We start from the raw sequence: 16936 nt of genomic DNA, 5'->3' as shown, positions 1-16936 counted from the left end.
GTTTACTCAGACACACTCCAGAGGTTTTGGGTTTCATGTTGCCCTGGAGGAGCGGAGAAAGCACCTGTTGTGGAGACGAGGACCAGCGAGCTTCAGGTGTACGCCGTGTGTGTGTAACCGGAGCTGGGTGTGTGCCCATGTCAAACAGGGCCTGTTATCTATGTTGTCTGGGCCACAGTTACAACAGAGGACACAGAATACTGAGCAGCAGTGGAAACATTAATCCGAGCCTGACCTCTGACCTCAAGGAGTTGCTCTCCGCCTCATTGGTTCACGGGCTTTGTCGTGCTCTGACCAGAGGAGCTCGGCAGAGTAATTACTGTTTGGCTTTCTTTTTGTGTTAATATTTTACAATCAAACGTTGTGTCTTTAGCACAAAAACTGACTTGGATCAGAAAACCAATCACAGAGTTGCCCCATATCCGCTATGTTTGAGAGTTTTACTATTTCACTAACCTCGCTTTCACCCCTGGACTGTATATTACGCTCTCTTTCAAGTCCTCCAGCTGCAGGCTCTAATGGTAAGGCTTCACACTGTCCTTATAAGCAGCCCTGGTAAAAAGCATAAATCCTCAGATGAAAAGGGCAGCCTTTCACACCAATAATAAGCTGTTTTGCAACTCATTTAGAGAATGAACAGAGCAAAAAGCGCAGAATGAGAGAAGGAAAACTGCCTGCCTTTTGGTTAAGTGACTGTTGGTGTTAATTAAAGCAACAACTGTTTGACATCAATCAGCACTGGCAGAGCCGATGCACGATGGATGTGACTATTACAGGGTCTTTTATTGTGGTCAGGCTGAAATCAGTTGGAAAGCTTTGTTTGTGCAGCACATTGTAAAACTACTACGGCCCCTAATCCCCCTTCATGCCACTACAAAGCATAGCAATGATACTGTGGCTTCAAGACGAGTATTTGCAGTGACAGACATGAAACTATCATCCTTTTCTTCATTCCACATGTCCTCCTCCCTGCTGTCTGTGCTTGCATTTTGACCTTGATGCAAATGCACAGTTAGTAGAGCATATTTTGGAATATATCATCACTCTTTTCAGACTAGCTGCTACTGAAATCACATTTGTTTCATGCAGCTGAGCTTCATATTACTAATCTGTTGTTTGTCTTTTAACAAATTTGAGTATCTGAGCTCTGAAATAGATTGATGCAAAATTACAGCAGAAAACAGCCATTAGGTTTTGCATGATCAGATTTATTTTCAGTTTCTGATCCTTTCTGATCCATGCATATTCTGTTTGCTCAACTTACATTTGTTCAACAGGTACAACAGCAATAAAGCCCCACAACAGAGATGCACATAATGTACCTTAAACAAACACTTCAAAGCATTACATGCATACCAACAAACTTAAATTAACATAGCTGCCGTTTTTAAACTCATTGTGTTACGTGCTTCTGCACAAACATGCCGTTTTCTCTCCTGTGCTACTTCTTAAAGTTGCAGTGCAGAGCTTTTTTTTGCCCTCGTCTGGTACTGAAAGTCATTACACAAACACTGGCAGCACGGGCTAATGACATGCGCTTATTAGTCTTTTTTTGACTTCAATGCTTCTTCTGAACACAAAATTTCCTTTTTAAGTAGAGCATCCACTCCAGAAACTTTTTTTTGGGTGCTTTTTAGAATTATTCTGCTGGAGCTTCCTCCGTACTCTTAAGTCCTGCTCCATCACTGTGGTCTGCCCCCGCTTTTCTGCTCCCTTTAATTCTAGATAGTTGATTTCAAAAGTAACACTTCTGGTGCGCTCGGTGGGAAAGTCGCCACAGACTCCAGACTCAACAACTTTAGTATATTGCAAAATACAGTTTTCCCTGGAAGCGGTGGGCTTAATCAGCATTGTGTATATTTGGTAATGGCTTGAATGTAATGAACACTCATTAATATAGAAGTCCCATACTCAAGCTCAAATTCCTGCACAGGTCTTATATTCGAGACCTGCTTCTGGACCAGACACATGATGTGCAATGCCGCAACTGCACATACAACCAGTTAGTTCTACAACCCAATCTGTTGTCACAAAATCCACGGCCAATCTGAAACTGTAAATCCTATAACCCTGCACTGTTCAAATAATTCAGTTAGACAGCACATTTAATGTGATCATTTTGGGACAATAAATACATGTGAAACTAAGATATTATATTTTGAAGGAAGGAAACTGAAGAAATACAATTTAAATGAATATTTGTTGCTTATTCTCATAATATTAAGCCGCTCGTCTCCTCGTCGCCTGTTAGTAGTGATTTAAGCGGCTCTCATATTCCAGGTGTTACCAACAACAGAGTCGACACATACAGTCCCCAGTCAATGGATTAAAAATGCTAAAACATTAAGTTAAATTATTATTATTTTATTCAATATTTGTAATACCAACATCTGCGATCTGACCTGCATGGTCTTTTTTCACCCAGAACGAAACCCAAAAATAAAATCAAGACAAAAGTGAATCACCATTTTTGCAGGAACCTGACCCTGTGCAGGACTCTGCTCCATCTTTCAGTAAACATTTCATCCTCGGATATTCCACACAACTCTTGTTTCCTCATCCCAAATCTCTCTTGAACCCTTTGTCATGTTAACGGATAATCCAACTGGATTGTGTATAATGGAGTCCAGCTGTGACATGGGCATTGCGGACAGTAGAGAGGGACAGGAATATGGGTGTGTATGTTCTTCGGAGAAGTCCTTTGTCTTCTCATGGGGTCAGAGACAGGGACATGGGGAAAAGGGGGGTTTAGAGGGCTCACATCAGCCGTCCTCACCAGCTTCTCTCTGAGTACTACTGTAGTAAATCTACAAGACGAGCTGCTATAGTGGTATATTGCAGTAGTGCACCAAAGTGAACTGAACATTTGGACTCATAAAACTGTAGATCATATTCTAATGCACATACCGTTAGTCTTTATAGATTATAGTATCCTTTAATAGATTAAGTCCCAGGAGAGAAGGGGCCTCTTTAATGGGAGTATGCACTCTGTAGTGTGCAGCCTTATCTCTTTACTGTGACTTGGCGCGGTGCCCCCCTGTAGTCTCTGGCCCGGCCTGCTGAATTATGCAAGTGCACAGTGACCTGCAGCTCCTCCACACCCGTACACACACCAGAGTTTTCACCCCCCTCTTGTACCCTTCACTGCCCCTCAGTGTGTGCCTTCAGCTCTGAAGATAAGGGCTCTTGACGCTTGGCCTGCCGGGATTTAATTGCTGGAGCCCACTTCACCCTCCCAAAGCCAGGCCTTATCCACCTCTCCACCCCGGTGCCCCTGCTGACAGAAACCTGCTTTTGTCTCCGCTGTTCCCCTGCTTTCTTTTCCTACTCATCTTGAAAGAAAGAAAAAGTGGGATAAGAAGCGAGCCGAGGGAGAGGGGGAAATGCTTTTCTTCCTTTTGCCCCTTTTTATTGCCTCTTTAATTTTTCTTTTCACAGGGTAGTCCATGGATTTCACTTGCGTTAAGACGTTCCCATGCTTCTTTCTCAGTATTTTCTCCTCAACATTTCTTCCCCCCGGGTGATTTCACATACTCATCAGCCAACACATTTTATTTTAATACAACCAACAGACCAAGACTAAAGAAAACACAGATGCCAAAGCAATTGCTACATATCAAATCTGGTCACAAATATGTTTAAACTCCCATTCATATAAGCAGCACCATCGTTCCAATCCGATGCGTTTTTATGAACTCAAAAAGAGTCCCTGTTAATCTCTAAATGCCAAGCCAGTGAGGAGGACAAGTTCAATTTTTCAAACTCAGCTGCTGCCTGTCTCAGGAATGTCTCAACAAGCGCGCAGGGGAGAGAAAAGGAAATTACAACTCAAGAGAGGAGGAGGAAGGCAAGAAGGGAGGGAGGGGGCATTCCTTCTTAGCGCAGGATGACAAGCCTGTCTTTCTACTATCTCTCTCTAGGCCCTCCACCTGCACTCACTTCAAAACACTTCAGTTAGAGCCACACAGCCAGAAATCACTCAGCACGGCAGCGTACTGTGCATCCAAACTGTAGTGACACCACTATTGCGCCTTATCTTGCCCACTGATAAAACCTGCACAAGCCACCCTAGAAAGAAGGAAAACAGGAGAATCTAACCCTGCAAGCTGCGGTTTATCTGTGATCTGCAGTATTCACCGACTGAACCCCTCCCCATCCACATCCACCACAGTTTCTCCTCCACCGGGTTATCAGATGTGCCTGGCCCAGTTTGGAATGAGGCACACTCAAATAAACATACTACCCCGGGGAGCTACGCTAGAATCACCACGTTGAGTTTCTAAGAAAAATATTCTCAGTTTTATCTGCTCTCATGGCCGCCTTGATGTTGTTGTATGTTCTGGCACTGGACCTTTACAGCCGTCTCTGGCCCTGATATAATGTACCAAAGTCGGGTTTCTCTATCTCCGGAAGGAATGAGACACACATACTTCTCTCAGACAAACAGTAGACTCCGTGCTTAAGTGTTTGTTCTGCACAGGCAAACTGAAATGCAGCCCCTCACACACGGTGATGATATGAAAACCTGAGACCATCTGCATAACCTGCAGCTGCTACTCAATTCTCCCTAACCACTCCATCTCCTGTTTATCTTCCCAAATCCTTTTGTTTTTCCTCCTTTTGTACACACATGCAGCACGGCAGCCACACTTCTGTCTCTCGTCATCATTTCTGAGTGCTGTAATAAAACCTGTCTTTTTATTTGTAGCCCTTTTTAAAAAGAGATGATGCTATAGAGCCATTACTAAGTCACATCTTTACAGCTCCTTTGCATTTTTACACGGAACCAAACAATGGTGAGATCATGCCACTCCACTGCATAATTTTGGTAGCATGCTGGCATCCCGGAATCAAAAGTAGCTGACTTTTAACACAACAGCGTCAGCCTCTTGTATCACCTACAACATTCATGTCTGCAGCATTTTTTAACAGGGTCCATACAGACAGGGGCTAGTCTAATTCACAGACTTTCAAGTACTTTTTCCAAGCACTCATTTTTATTTTCAAGGATATATTTGTTTTCTCTGGCACAACTGTCTTGTGCAAGAGAATTGTGTAAATTCATAAATGGAGCAAACATGCGTCATGGGCCTAAAACAAACTTATTATTAATTAAGTGGTTATTGTTTTTCAGGCATGTGCAGAAAAAGATACAGAACGCAGAGTACGGTACAGTCGTGAGTAAAACTTGCGTTTACGGCTGATGCTGCTCTGGTATCAGTGATTTGTAGGGTAGCAAAGCATTCTGTTGTCGACTTTTTACTGGCGTGTACCAACCCATTAGTGATCTGAGCTTCTAGCGCTCATTAAGCATTCACAAATAATGGCAAACATGGCCAATTTTTCAGATAATGTGTTATAAAAAATTACAATATTGCTCTCCTCTCAGTTATATTCATATACTTTTTAAGAACCTATTCAAAAAATGTCTGATTTTTAAGGTATTCCAGTACTGAAATTTCCAAATGTCAGTACTTCAAGCACCTCGCATGAACCCTGTTATAAACCTTCACAATGGCATTACCATGGCAATAACAATCATTCATGTTCTTTGTAGTACGATGACTGATCTCATCCTCTGCTTGGAGGGTAATGAGCTCCCGAATCTCACTGTTTTCCCAATTTACGGATATTTAAGGATGCTGTTCTTCTTTTATGAGTTAGCTGCTAACTGCTATTGGCTGCTTTTTAATTATCCCCTCATTCTGCCAATGTACCTTTTACACAGAACGGTGAAGCTGCATAATGACACGATATTTCCTCCTTGAAGAGGCAGTGTATAAGGGGCTTGTAACTTTTTTTTTTTTAATTTATGGCCAACCCTCTCCCCAGCCACTGGTGCATGACCCTACAGTCCCCTACAGCCTCTGTACATGTAATTACTCACTTGTTAAAGTAAATTCCCCTGGGCACTGTGTGTAAATTATGGGATAACTGCAACCTTTCACCTCTGCTGCCCATTCAGCTGTAGTAAACTGTTGCCATCAGATGTTATCGTTACCTTCTGGACAAGATTTTCCATAAACAATTGCAACACTGAGTCAGGCTCCAACTTTTCTGCATGGCTGCCAAAATGTTGGTAGTTTTTCTGTGCTGTTAGCAGGTGCTGACTCTGTAAACTAGTTAGCTGCTTTATTCAATCAAGCCTTGAGGTTTGAGTGGGGTCATGTTATTGGCTACTGGCTAACATTTCTGCCCATTTCTTCAACAGAGTAACATGTTGGCAGTGGAGTTCAGGCGAATGCCATGATTTCTCTTAGTTTATACACTGGAGAAGGAAAAATAAGACATCAAGGAATCTTTCCAAGGAGGCTGAAATTTCAAGGAGGAGCGGAAAGAAAAGTATGCTGAAAGAGAAGAAAAATAAATGCCATTGCTGTGGCGTGATGGGATGATACTCTCCTTCCTCCACCTCTCAGATGCACTCCCCCCAAAAAAGCCCTCTGATCTCCTCTCCAACTTCTGACATTCGAGTCAGTGATTTTTTTTCATTAAAACAAAGTGAAGCAAAGAGCAGTAAACACATTTTAAAAGAGAATATATTATTTAAGTTGGCAGCAGCTTACATACACTGAGATTTACTGAAAATTGTGGCATTGACACCAATTAAAGGATATAAAATAAAATTAAAGAATTTCTGAAATAAATCAGAAAAATGCGCACATAAATGCAGTTTGGCAGAAGGAGATTTTTTTAAAAAGTGCATATATTTTCCAAAACTTAGGATTGCTGACCACACTCAGCCCATAAACAAGGAGAGATCTTTGGAGAGTGACTGTGCTTCTACGGTCTGTTTCAACATTTGTTTATCTAATAGACAAATATAATACTGCTCTAATTTCAGAAGAAAAGAGCACAGTTTCAAGATAGAAAAAGGAAATGAAGAAAATTAAACATCCAAGGCAATTTCTTTGACTTTTCTTGTGTAATGGTAGGCAGTGTGAGAACAGAATGTTCTCAGTCTGTGTGCTTCATCTCAAACTACAAGTCACACATACTTGGTGTCTCATGCAGGTATTTGTGCTGTGAAGACATCAACAACTGAACCATTTAAGGCCCTAAAGTAAGCTCCCTCAAGCTTTCATGTAGACCAACATGCAGTGATTGCAGGCATATTATTCAAAAAGCAAAGTTTGGGGATATTTACTCTCATTAACCTTGCCTTCTATTAATAATCACGATATTGACTGGTTAATTTTTAATTTAAAAAAAAGATGAAATGCATCTGGTCTTTATGAATTGAATTAAAGGCAAGATAGACATCACAGAACATTAAAAATTCACCATCTCTAACTGGATCGGGCTTTGATAGTGCTAATGTTAGCTGCCACAAGACCTGGGTGGTGTGCAGTGCAGTAAACTGAAGAGTAGCAAAATAAACCTTTAGACTGACATGCGTAACAGGTCAAAAATGTACTTAGCAGTTACAGTCCCAAATATTAACTAAAGAAATTGCAAATAGGAAATATTGAGTGTTGACCAGGGTGTCTCTGGTTAAAGATTACAGTCAAAGAATTGCTTTGTATTGACTCACCGAAGGTTAAAAAAAAAAAAAAGATAAAACATAAAAAGCTGTCCAAAGAAGAGAAATAGTTAACAGATAGAGATGTTGCTTCTATCCCCCCAAGGCCGTCTCACTCGATAGCAGAGGATGATAAACGTCCACACAGACTCTTGTCAGCAACTAATTTGTGATTTATCTTCCATCGTTCCCCCCTCCTTTCTATCATCCCTTCGCTCCTTTTCAAGCCTTTCAAATACCATGTGTGATGCTCTAACGGGGTGTTTGTTTTGTAAGGCTTGGACTCAGGTGCAATGGGCTACATATCTTCCTGACAATCTACAATACTCTTTTTAGCCTTTGTGTATTTCATCCATTATTAGAGACTCTCTTCTGGCAAGCAGCTCTGGCCGTCAGTCTGTGTAATGACAAGACAGAAAGTGCGTGGAATTTATATTACGCATTTGGTCAGGGAAGCAGCTCCGGGCTATTGGTGAAGCTCTTTTCCAAGTTTAGAACGCCACAAAGTAAATCATCCACAGATGCATGGCCACGTGCAGCATGGTAGACATACAGCCAAACAAACTTGACACGGTATAGTTATATGAAACTGGAGAGACCAGAGCGGTGTTTATGGCGAATCTTCAAGTGAAGCTTCCGGAGAAACAGAAAAAAAACGCTCAAAGTCACTCTGTGTTTTCACTTTGATAGTTCATCTCTGAAACAAAACAAGATGGATCTGTTCATTGCCGCTGTGTGTGTGTGTGCGTGTGTTTCATAGGCTATGAAGTCTGTCATAAACATAGGGAGAACGGTTAACTGTGACCCCACTACAACCACAGTGTGTGCATTACAGTAAATAGATGTGGGTGGGCAGCTTACAAATGTAAACCATTTTATTTACAAACGTCAACACATATATTATCATTTATTCATGTGTGGCTGTGCATGTGCTTGTGCACACACACATGCACACATCTGAAGGATTATTAAAGAGGTAACAATGGTTTTGGCATCCTGCAATACTATCTATTACACAGATCATTGCAGGAAGAATGTGGCACTCCTTTTGCCAGAAAAGCGTGGCAGGACGCCACTATGTTAACTTTTCTGTAGAAAAGCAGAAAACTCCCTCTGAAGCCTGAGGTCACGCCTATAGCCCTATTGTTTGAGAGACCTTGTGACAAAAGACTGCCTTTGATCACTGCCTATGCCTAGTTAAAGCTTTGATAGTAATCTCACTCTCCGAAATACATTAAAGAACCACGCAGTGAATCAACAGCTGACAGCAGCTCATTTATATATAGGAAAGAAATATGCTTTGTGAAAGAAATTAAACATTATGTTACATCTGTTCCACATTTCTGCAACAGTTGAAATCACACATGGCACTAAGGATGGGTATCATTAATATTTTAACGGTACTACTACTCCTACAAATACTGCTTGTTGATTCAGTACATTAATGGTACTCTGGGGGGTTTAAGGGGAAAACAAAGAATCAAAATTAAAAACTGAATTAACATTACTTTAGTTGCGATGCATGTAACAACAGTATATAAAATAACATTCAGCAATTAAATTGTTTTGAACAAATCACTATTTTAGACTCTAACATATTTCAGGTTGATGGGAGATGAACTTCGAGCTACGTGGTTGAAAATGGTGCATTTCCCCCTCTGTATGTGATGTAATTTCATTAAATATTTTGAAAGATTGCTTGTTTTCGCCCTTACGTGCAAACAAGTTGTTGTTGTACTTGTGATGATGCAGCATTGGCATCAGCTCTCGAGAAGTATACGCAGATCAAAAATGCGTCATGACACAAATGACTTTTATCTTATTGCAAATTAGAAATGGAGTTGGTGAGATAAAAACTCTTCAAGATAATGTTCATGTAACCTAAAAAAAATAAAAAATAAAATTTTCATTCCTCCAATGCCGATAGCAGAACTGTTAACGCTGGAGCTTATCAATACTCTATAATAATTCGGTACTGGTGCACGTTTAATGCCAGGTTTCGGTACCCATCCCTACATAGCACTCACAAGTTACAGAGGCCAGAATGAATATATGTGCTACTTTTTTTCCAGCATTTATCAGCTATTTCTCTGGATAATAATGCAGGTCACTGACAGTTTATTTTTTCTCTTCTTTTAGGCTAAGCATGGAGAGAGAAAGAGTCTGCACCATGAAGGTCTTTCTCACTCCACTGATGCCCTTTCTGCTCTTCCTCATCCTTCCTGATGGCACCGTGTCCAGCGTCTGCCCAGAGGAATGCACGTGTTCCACACCAGAATCCATGTTATGTTTCCACAGACACTCCTCTACCATGCCCAAAGGAGTGCCCCAATCCACAAAAAGTCTCTTCCTCTTTGCCAACGACATTGAGGGCTTGACAGTTGAGGACTTTGACGGTCTGGAGAACCTGGAGCTGCTGGATCTCAGTCAAAACAAATTGACTGAACTTAGTGATGGGATTTTTGAACCTTTGACCTCTTTGAAAAACTTGGACTTGTCATCCAACCAGATCACCCACATTTCAGAGGAATGCTTCAAGGGTATGGTACTGCTTGAGCGCCTTTATTTGTACAGTAATCTTATCAAGACCATCCACCCTGCGGCCTTTAATGGCTTGGATCACCTGCTGGAACTCAAACTACAAGGCAACCAGTTAACATCCCTGCCTACTCTCTCAATGCCACTGTTGCTGCTGCTGGACCTTCGCTTTAATGTCTTGCCCACCTTGGGTACAGCAGACCTCCAGACTCCAAATTTGGAGTCCCTCAAATTGGGTGGTGTGAGGCTCACCAGCCTGGATAAAGAGCTCATTGGTAGTCTAAAAAACCTCCATGAACTAGACATCTCAGGAAACAAACTTGAGTCCTTCCCCTCAGCACTGAAGGAGACCAAGGGCCTGATTCACCTCAGCCTGGCTGGGAACCCAATGGGTCCTCTTAAAGTTCAGGACCTGGAGAACCTTGGAGAGCTGCAGGAGTTGGACATTAGCAGCCTCAGTTTGCAAGGTCTCCCTGAGGAAGTCTCCCAACTCTTGCCCCACCTTAAAAAGCTCACAGTAGCAGAGAACCCTTTCAACTGTCTCTGCACCTTAGCATGGTTTCCAAGATGGCTGAGAGCACAGAGCATCACCCTTGAGAGAACAGAGGAGACCCGCTGCCATTTCCCACCTATGAATGGTGGGAAGGTGTTGGAAAGACTGGAGTACAGGGATTTTGGCTGCCCCACTACAACTACAGTGACCACTAGTACTGTCAAAACAACTACTACCCTGCCCATTCCTATCTCTACATTTCCAAGTACTACTCGAGCTATTCCAGTCTCCAGGGCCAGTGACGACCCCACAAGCGAAGGCGATGACTTCCCCCTGCCCCCTGTCCCTGCATCGCCCAGCAGCAGCAGCATGAACCCAGAAGAGGAACAGCACTTCTGTCCGCCTCACACCTGTCTGAACGGAGGTACTTGTCGTTTGGACCAGCATGGTCAGGTAGAATGCACCTGTCCACATGGCACTTCGGGCATGTATTGTGAAAACCATCACCCGCCTTCTCCACCTGAGGCTGACATCCCTGTGGTGACTGTCCCTGTCGACGCACCAGACATCAGCTCACACCAAGCAACCGCAACCTCAGTCCTGCTTGACCTGCACCGTTACATTGAAATGCGGCCATACATCCGTGGAATCCGTCTAACCTACCGCAATCTCTCTGGGCCGGACCGCAGACCGATTCAACTCAGCCTGCCAGCATCATTCCCAGAGTACAGACTGAGAGGCCTAAAGCCGAACTCCACCTACGCTGTTTGTGCCAGTCCACTCGGTGCCCCTAGTGGCATAGACAGTGTCTGCACTGAGGCCCACACGGCTGCTGAAAGCATCCGGGGGGGCCCTAATGCACAGTTTGATGACCAGAAGCTGACCACCATGCTGGTGCCTGCAATTGCCATCTTGTTGCTCCTTCTACTGATAGCAATAGCAGTGGGAGTTTTTTGCTACCTTCGCAGGAAGAGGGCCAAGGGCCACCTGGACCTGGACTGTGAGCCGTCACAGCTAGAGTTGGACGGAGTGAAGGCTGGTTTGGACAATGGGGCACTGCCTCAAAAACAGCCCCAACTTATGATCCCTGAACCTGCTGTCCAGAATGGCAATCTGGAATATGAGGTGTTGCTACTACAGGATCACTGTACATCGAATAACAATATGACTTCACACAAGCCGTCCTACTTCTGACACTTGGCTTTGACTACTCAGACCTAAAGGAGGATGTTAATTCTTCAGCTCTGTTTTCAACAACCGTGAAATGCAGAGAGCAACAAATGCTGTTGTGAAAGTGGAGAACACAGTATCAGCCAGCCAACCAGCAAAGGAGAAACTGGACATATGTTAAACTCAGTGCCCTTCGGTTGTCTACGCAGACATTAAACAAGTTCAAAAATGTTTGGACTTTAAAAAGTGCCTCTTATCCATTCACACCCTGCTTCGATAGTATTTCCTCACCCACATGGCTGGACTGGCAACCTTTCAGCTCCCATGCTATGATGCTGGGAGTGATGGTGTGTTGTGATTGGCTGAAACGAAGGGTTAAGGGACACAGAGACCTCAAGCCCTTTTTCATACAGGAGAGTGCACTGCCTTGGGGTTGTGCTGCCATTTCCCCATCACAAGAACACTATCAGCAATAGATTTTGCTGCATGTTGTAACTCTTCAGTGCTACCCCAAAGGAATCAGTGCTTGCTGTGAATGACCTTTAAGACACCAAATGAAGTTGTGCTGAGAAAACAGCTGATGCTTGTATTGCTTTATTTGGCTCTTTGTGATTATTTTGTTTTGTATGTATGTTTTTTTATACTTGTTTTTTTTTACCGTGCAACATTGTGACTGTTAACAGCACTCCATACCCTCCAAACCCCCCACTTCTTGTGACTAACAGACAAAACAGCAGATTAAAATCTTTGAAGATTAAAACTCGTTTGGTACCAGCGGAGTCAATCAAAGGGCTTTGCCCCCAGAATGTCAGACAGTCTAAGTAGATGTGAGTCTGGACGCACTCAAGAGTAAATCCCTCTCCTCGATGCTGAAGCCCTCAGCCTGCTTTGCCATCACAAAGGGAGAAGGTAAGCAGGATTACAAAATGTACAGAAGGAAGCAGTTGATTGAACCCCTTCTGTTTCAGCACTGCAGTGATTTTCAACCAGTTTAGATCTTGCCTTAATAACAGTAAGAAGTCCATGACTATACCACAGCAACTTCAGAGACATTATTTATTATTTATATTCCCTGCAAGGGAAAATCTGTTTTATCCCTCAACCACAATTCACATACAACATACTTCTTGGCCTGGCCCACAACAAGCAAAGCAAATAGTGGTTGTGTGTTGTGTTTCCCTTGAGTAAAAATAGCCTGCTCCGTGAAATGCTGTGCACTATTTCTCCTTGGCAAGAAGGGTCCCAGCTTTGCCCGCTTGCACCTAACCAGACTATAAAAAGGCCAGATGCAGAAGTGAAGCAAACTTCATAGTGTTTGTATTGTTGTACAAAGGTGAAAGAGACTCGCAGAGTGGGACGGTTATGATGCAGACATAGAGCGCTGAGATCCAAATCTGTGACTACAGGGCAAAGAAGGACTAAAAGTAGCCTTTTGTGTGTGTGTGTGTGTGTGTGTGTGTGTGTGTGTGTGTGTGTGTGTGTGTGTGTTTGTAGATCTTTCAACTCTAGTGCAAGTACATGTTCTGTCTTGTGCAAAAACCTGCAGACATCAAGTTACTATCAGTTACCCCTTTATCTGCCCGCATGGCTCGGACTACATTAAATCCCAAACAACTCTACCTGTAGGCAAACACACCAAAGACACATCTGTGAATGTCTGTAAAGTTACCTGCATAAAGTATTCCCAGCGCACAATTAACAGTTTCCTACTAAGATGCCTTAATAACCCACACAAACAACATAGCAATACAACTGGAATATTTGTTTGTAAAATAAAATACATTGAAGATAACCAAAATTATTTTCGATGGCATTGTTAATTTCTCCCTGTTTATTTTGGGAAGCTCTTTGTTTTCATTAATTGTTGTTTGTTTTTTTAATTCTGTGAACATATTTGTACAAATGGAAAAAGTGATATTATCATTAAATGAATATCCAAAAATAGAGCTAACCGAGTTGTCTTTCTTTGAAGTTTCCACCTTTTGCTTATAAGAGGAAGGATTAGATTGACAGGCAACAGGGGGATTATGTTTGTCATTAACTTCCCGTCCCTTTTAAGCTGTCACTCAACAGGGCGAGGGGAGAGATCACAGAAGTGGGAGTCCAGGAACGAGACAGAGTAGGGAACAAAGTGCTTGTATAATTATGCTGGATATTATAATCACCAACACATTAGTCAAATTGTTTGTGTCTGCATGTGCATAGACACCCACGTCAAAATGCCAAAATTCCATGGCGATCTATCAAATAATTCTTGAGATATTTTAGTCTGGTAGACAAAATGACCAGCCAACAGACCGACATGGCCATCCCTACAGCTTGCCTGCTTCTAGTGCAGGTAAAAATCATTAACACATCCAGGCCTCTTAAATGATTTCCAAGGTGATGCTATTAATAACAAAATGTCTAAGTGTTGTAAATATATATATATTATTAAAAATATATTAGATTCTCTGCTACATTCAGCAGTGCACCCTCTTCCCAAATGTTTTTTTTTTTTTTTTACAAGACTATTAAATCTGTGCTTTCAATGGACGAGAGGTCTTGGAATTCTTCCTCACCAGCGGTGAGCTGGAGGCAAAATGGAAATAAAGATTATGATTGAAAACACAGGTTGTAAGTGGATTTAACCATTGTGAATGACTCACTGGTCTGAGCCTAATGAGTGAGCATTGTTTGCAAGCCCACACAATAAACAGGCTGACCACCCATGTGTTTTATAGGTAGGATGCTGGTAGGGGATTGATGCAGCATGCACGCACACACGCCCACACCTACAAACAAATGCATGCAAATACTGGCCCAATAGCTGGAAGCTGTTGTGCAAGGTCCCATGCTAACAACACAAACACATAAAACAGCTCCGCTCCTGTCATGGAGGCCCTATTATATCAATTTGCTAAGAGAGAGAAACTTCCGAGTGAAATAACAGGAGAGACAATGCACCCCCTGCAGGTCAGTCTTTAACAGTCTTTAACTTCTGCCTTCTTCCTCCACTGTTTTAACTTCCTTTTGTCTTGAATTTTTTAATAACATGCATACATTTTTTAATGTTGTCAGCCTCTTTTATCGCTTCCTAAATAGAAAAGTACGAGGACAATGGATGAGGGTTAATTGCAAGCGTGTGTGCGTACTGGAGGGACTCCAGGCAAAAGGACAGAACGAATACTTAGATAATGTCAGAAAATACCTGCTGCTGAAAGAATGTATGCATGTTTCTGTCCTACTCTCTGGACAGGCATCTGCAAATGTTCATGTATGTGAATAAGAAAAGGAGACAGAGAACAGTGTGTATGTGTGTCTGTTTCTCTCCTTCCATAAAACAGTCCCTCTTTTCTTCCCCTGGCTTTAAGAGAAACCTGGTTCCTGGATGGGGTCCAACTTTGACGCTCACACTCAGCCTGCACTGCTCAATGGACCCTATTGTAGTTTCAAGGGACCTTTTTTCACCATCATCAACCCCCCAAAAAATTCCACAGGGAATTTACTTCTGAGTAAATATTTTTTTTTCGCTCCCCTCCTTTCTGTTTCTCTCTCACTGTAGTTTTTGTTTCTAAATTAGTTTCCATATTCAGGGCTGTGAGAAGGCAGCCAAGGACAATGTGTTAAACCATCGGGTCATGTGGCTGCGAGAGGCGTTTGTACTTCCTCTGCACGTCTTAATCTTTTACTCAAATTACTTTTTCTGTCTCTTTCTCTCTCTCTCTCTCTATTTTCCATCTTCCAAACAGCCCTACGGCCCACGCGGCACAGCTGACCTCGCAGTAACCTCAAACCATCTCTCCAACCTCAGCCAAGAGTATTTACAGGCAGCAGTTCAGGGGGCATGAAATTAACTTGGTGAAAATCACAAGATGAAGCACTGAGCTCGTCATGCACTACAAAAAGACAGCACACGAATAACTGAATGACATCTTCCATTATATTTCTGATTCAAGCAGCAGAAAATGCTGACTGTTTTATTAACCCTTTGAAACCTGGATCTGCCTTCTGATGCCTTTCAAAAGTATTTAAACCTTTGCACCCCTAAGCAAATTGGTTTGATTTCTTTCCAATGAGCAACTTGGCAAGAATTGTCCTCCAAATTTCAAGAAAATACTAGATTTAGAGAAATTTTACTTTTTTTTTTTTTTTTAAAAAGCTAGGGAAGATTTTCCAGAGAAATATATGTCTAATTATTATAATTACACATTTAAAAATAATTTTACAGAATGATTGTAATTTCTAGGCAGTTTTTCATGTCATTCCCTGCTGCCTGTATTTTTGGTTGTTTAGTTGTTTTTTATGGGATTTTCTAATTTTCTGATAGTTTTTTTGAGCTAACTGCTAATTTTAAGGTAATTTCTTGACTTGCTCATTGTCTAATTTTATTTTAAAGAGATCGCCTAGGTTGCCCAGGTTTCATAGGGTTAAATCTATGACACTGTCTTCAGCATGCTAATCAACAAGCACCAAGGATTTTGAAAAAGGGATTTAAAGCAAAAAAGGGTAAGAGAGTAGAGAAGGAAAAGAAGAGCTGAGTTGAGAAAACACACCACCACTTTGTTTTTGGAACCTGGTTCTCTGGCTCCAGTTTTTGGCCCTGTGCTTGTTTCCCTACAGTACTCGTTTCAACTCTCCTGCCCCACATCCCACCTTCCCTCCCTCTAAATCTTTCTGAAGTAATAATAACAGATGAAAGGTGGTGTGCCACCGGTTGCTCTCATGCCGTACAGCTGCCAGTCTGTGCCAGCAGATGGCCCAGATGCTGCTCTGACTAAAGGCAGTGAATGGAAAGACACAAAGTGAGAAGAAAAACAGGAAAAAGAAAAGGAAGAATTTGACTTTGGTTTGTTCTTGGCAACACACATGAGCAGGCACACATGTAATTCATTTCACGTGCTGTTTGGTGGATTATTAGATATAAAAACAAATGGCAGTGTGATTTCCCCAGAGCAGATATTTTCTTCCATCCTTATGCTCATTTCAGTCTTTTTCAGTCACTGTCTCCCCTCTGACTAGGATATAGACGACCCTCATTATCATTTCATGTTGGAAATGGACATTGCAAACTGGCATGCCAGTAATGTACAATAGCAGTTAATCAGGTTAATACTTTGTGTAAATTATGGGTCTAGAGAAGACAACTGCTGGGGGTCACGTTCAACAACTAAAGACTATTTTCATTATCCATTAATTTGCTGATTTTTTTCAAATACTTGACTAATCATATA

At 42.0% G+C, this 16936-nt stretch overlaps 2 protein-coding genes across 4 annotated transcripts in view; one reads left to right on the top strand and one right to left on the bottom strand.

Annotated features, from left to right (window-relative positions):
- The window catches only part of vasnb (vasorin b), a 28338-nt gene extending 14688 nt beyond the window's left edge, over positions 1-13650 (top strand). For 2 of the 3 annotated variants that reach the window (XM_042504154.1, XM_042504156.1), the window contains one exon: positions 9662-13650. In XM_042504154.1, the coding sequence (XP_042360088.1) occupies positions 9669-11747 (2079 nt within the window). In that variant the 5' untranslated portion in view covers positions 9662-9668 and the 3' untranslated portion in view covers positions 11748-13650. Of the gene's footprint in view, positions 1-6455; positions 6474-9661 lie in introns of those variants that run through there. The other variant, XM_042504155.1, reaches the window with a different exon arrangement.
- The window catches only part of coro7 (coronin 7), a 142599-nt gene that overhangs the window by 50987 nt on the left and 74676 nt on the right, over positions 1-16936 (bottom strand). The window lies entirely within an intron of this gene.

The sequence above is a fragment of the Plectropomus leopardus genome, chromosome 17 (assembly GCF_008729295.1).
Source record: "Plectropomus leopardus isolate mb chromosome 17, YSFRI_Pleo_2.0, whole genome shotgun sequence".
NCBI classification, from domain to species: domain Eukaryota; kingdom Metazoa; phylum Chordata; class Actinopteri; order Perciformes; family Serranidae; genus Plectropomus; species Plectropomus leopardus.
The sequence above is the reverse complement of the archived record's forward strand: the minus strand, read 5'-3'. Positions and strand labels throughout refer to the sequence as shown.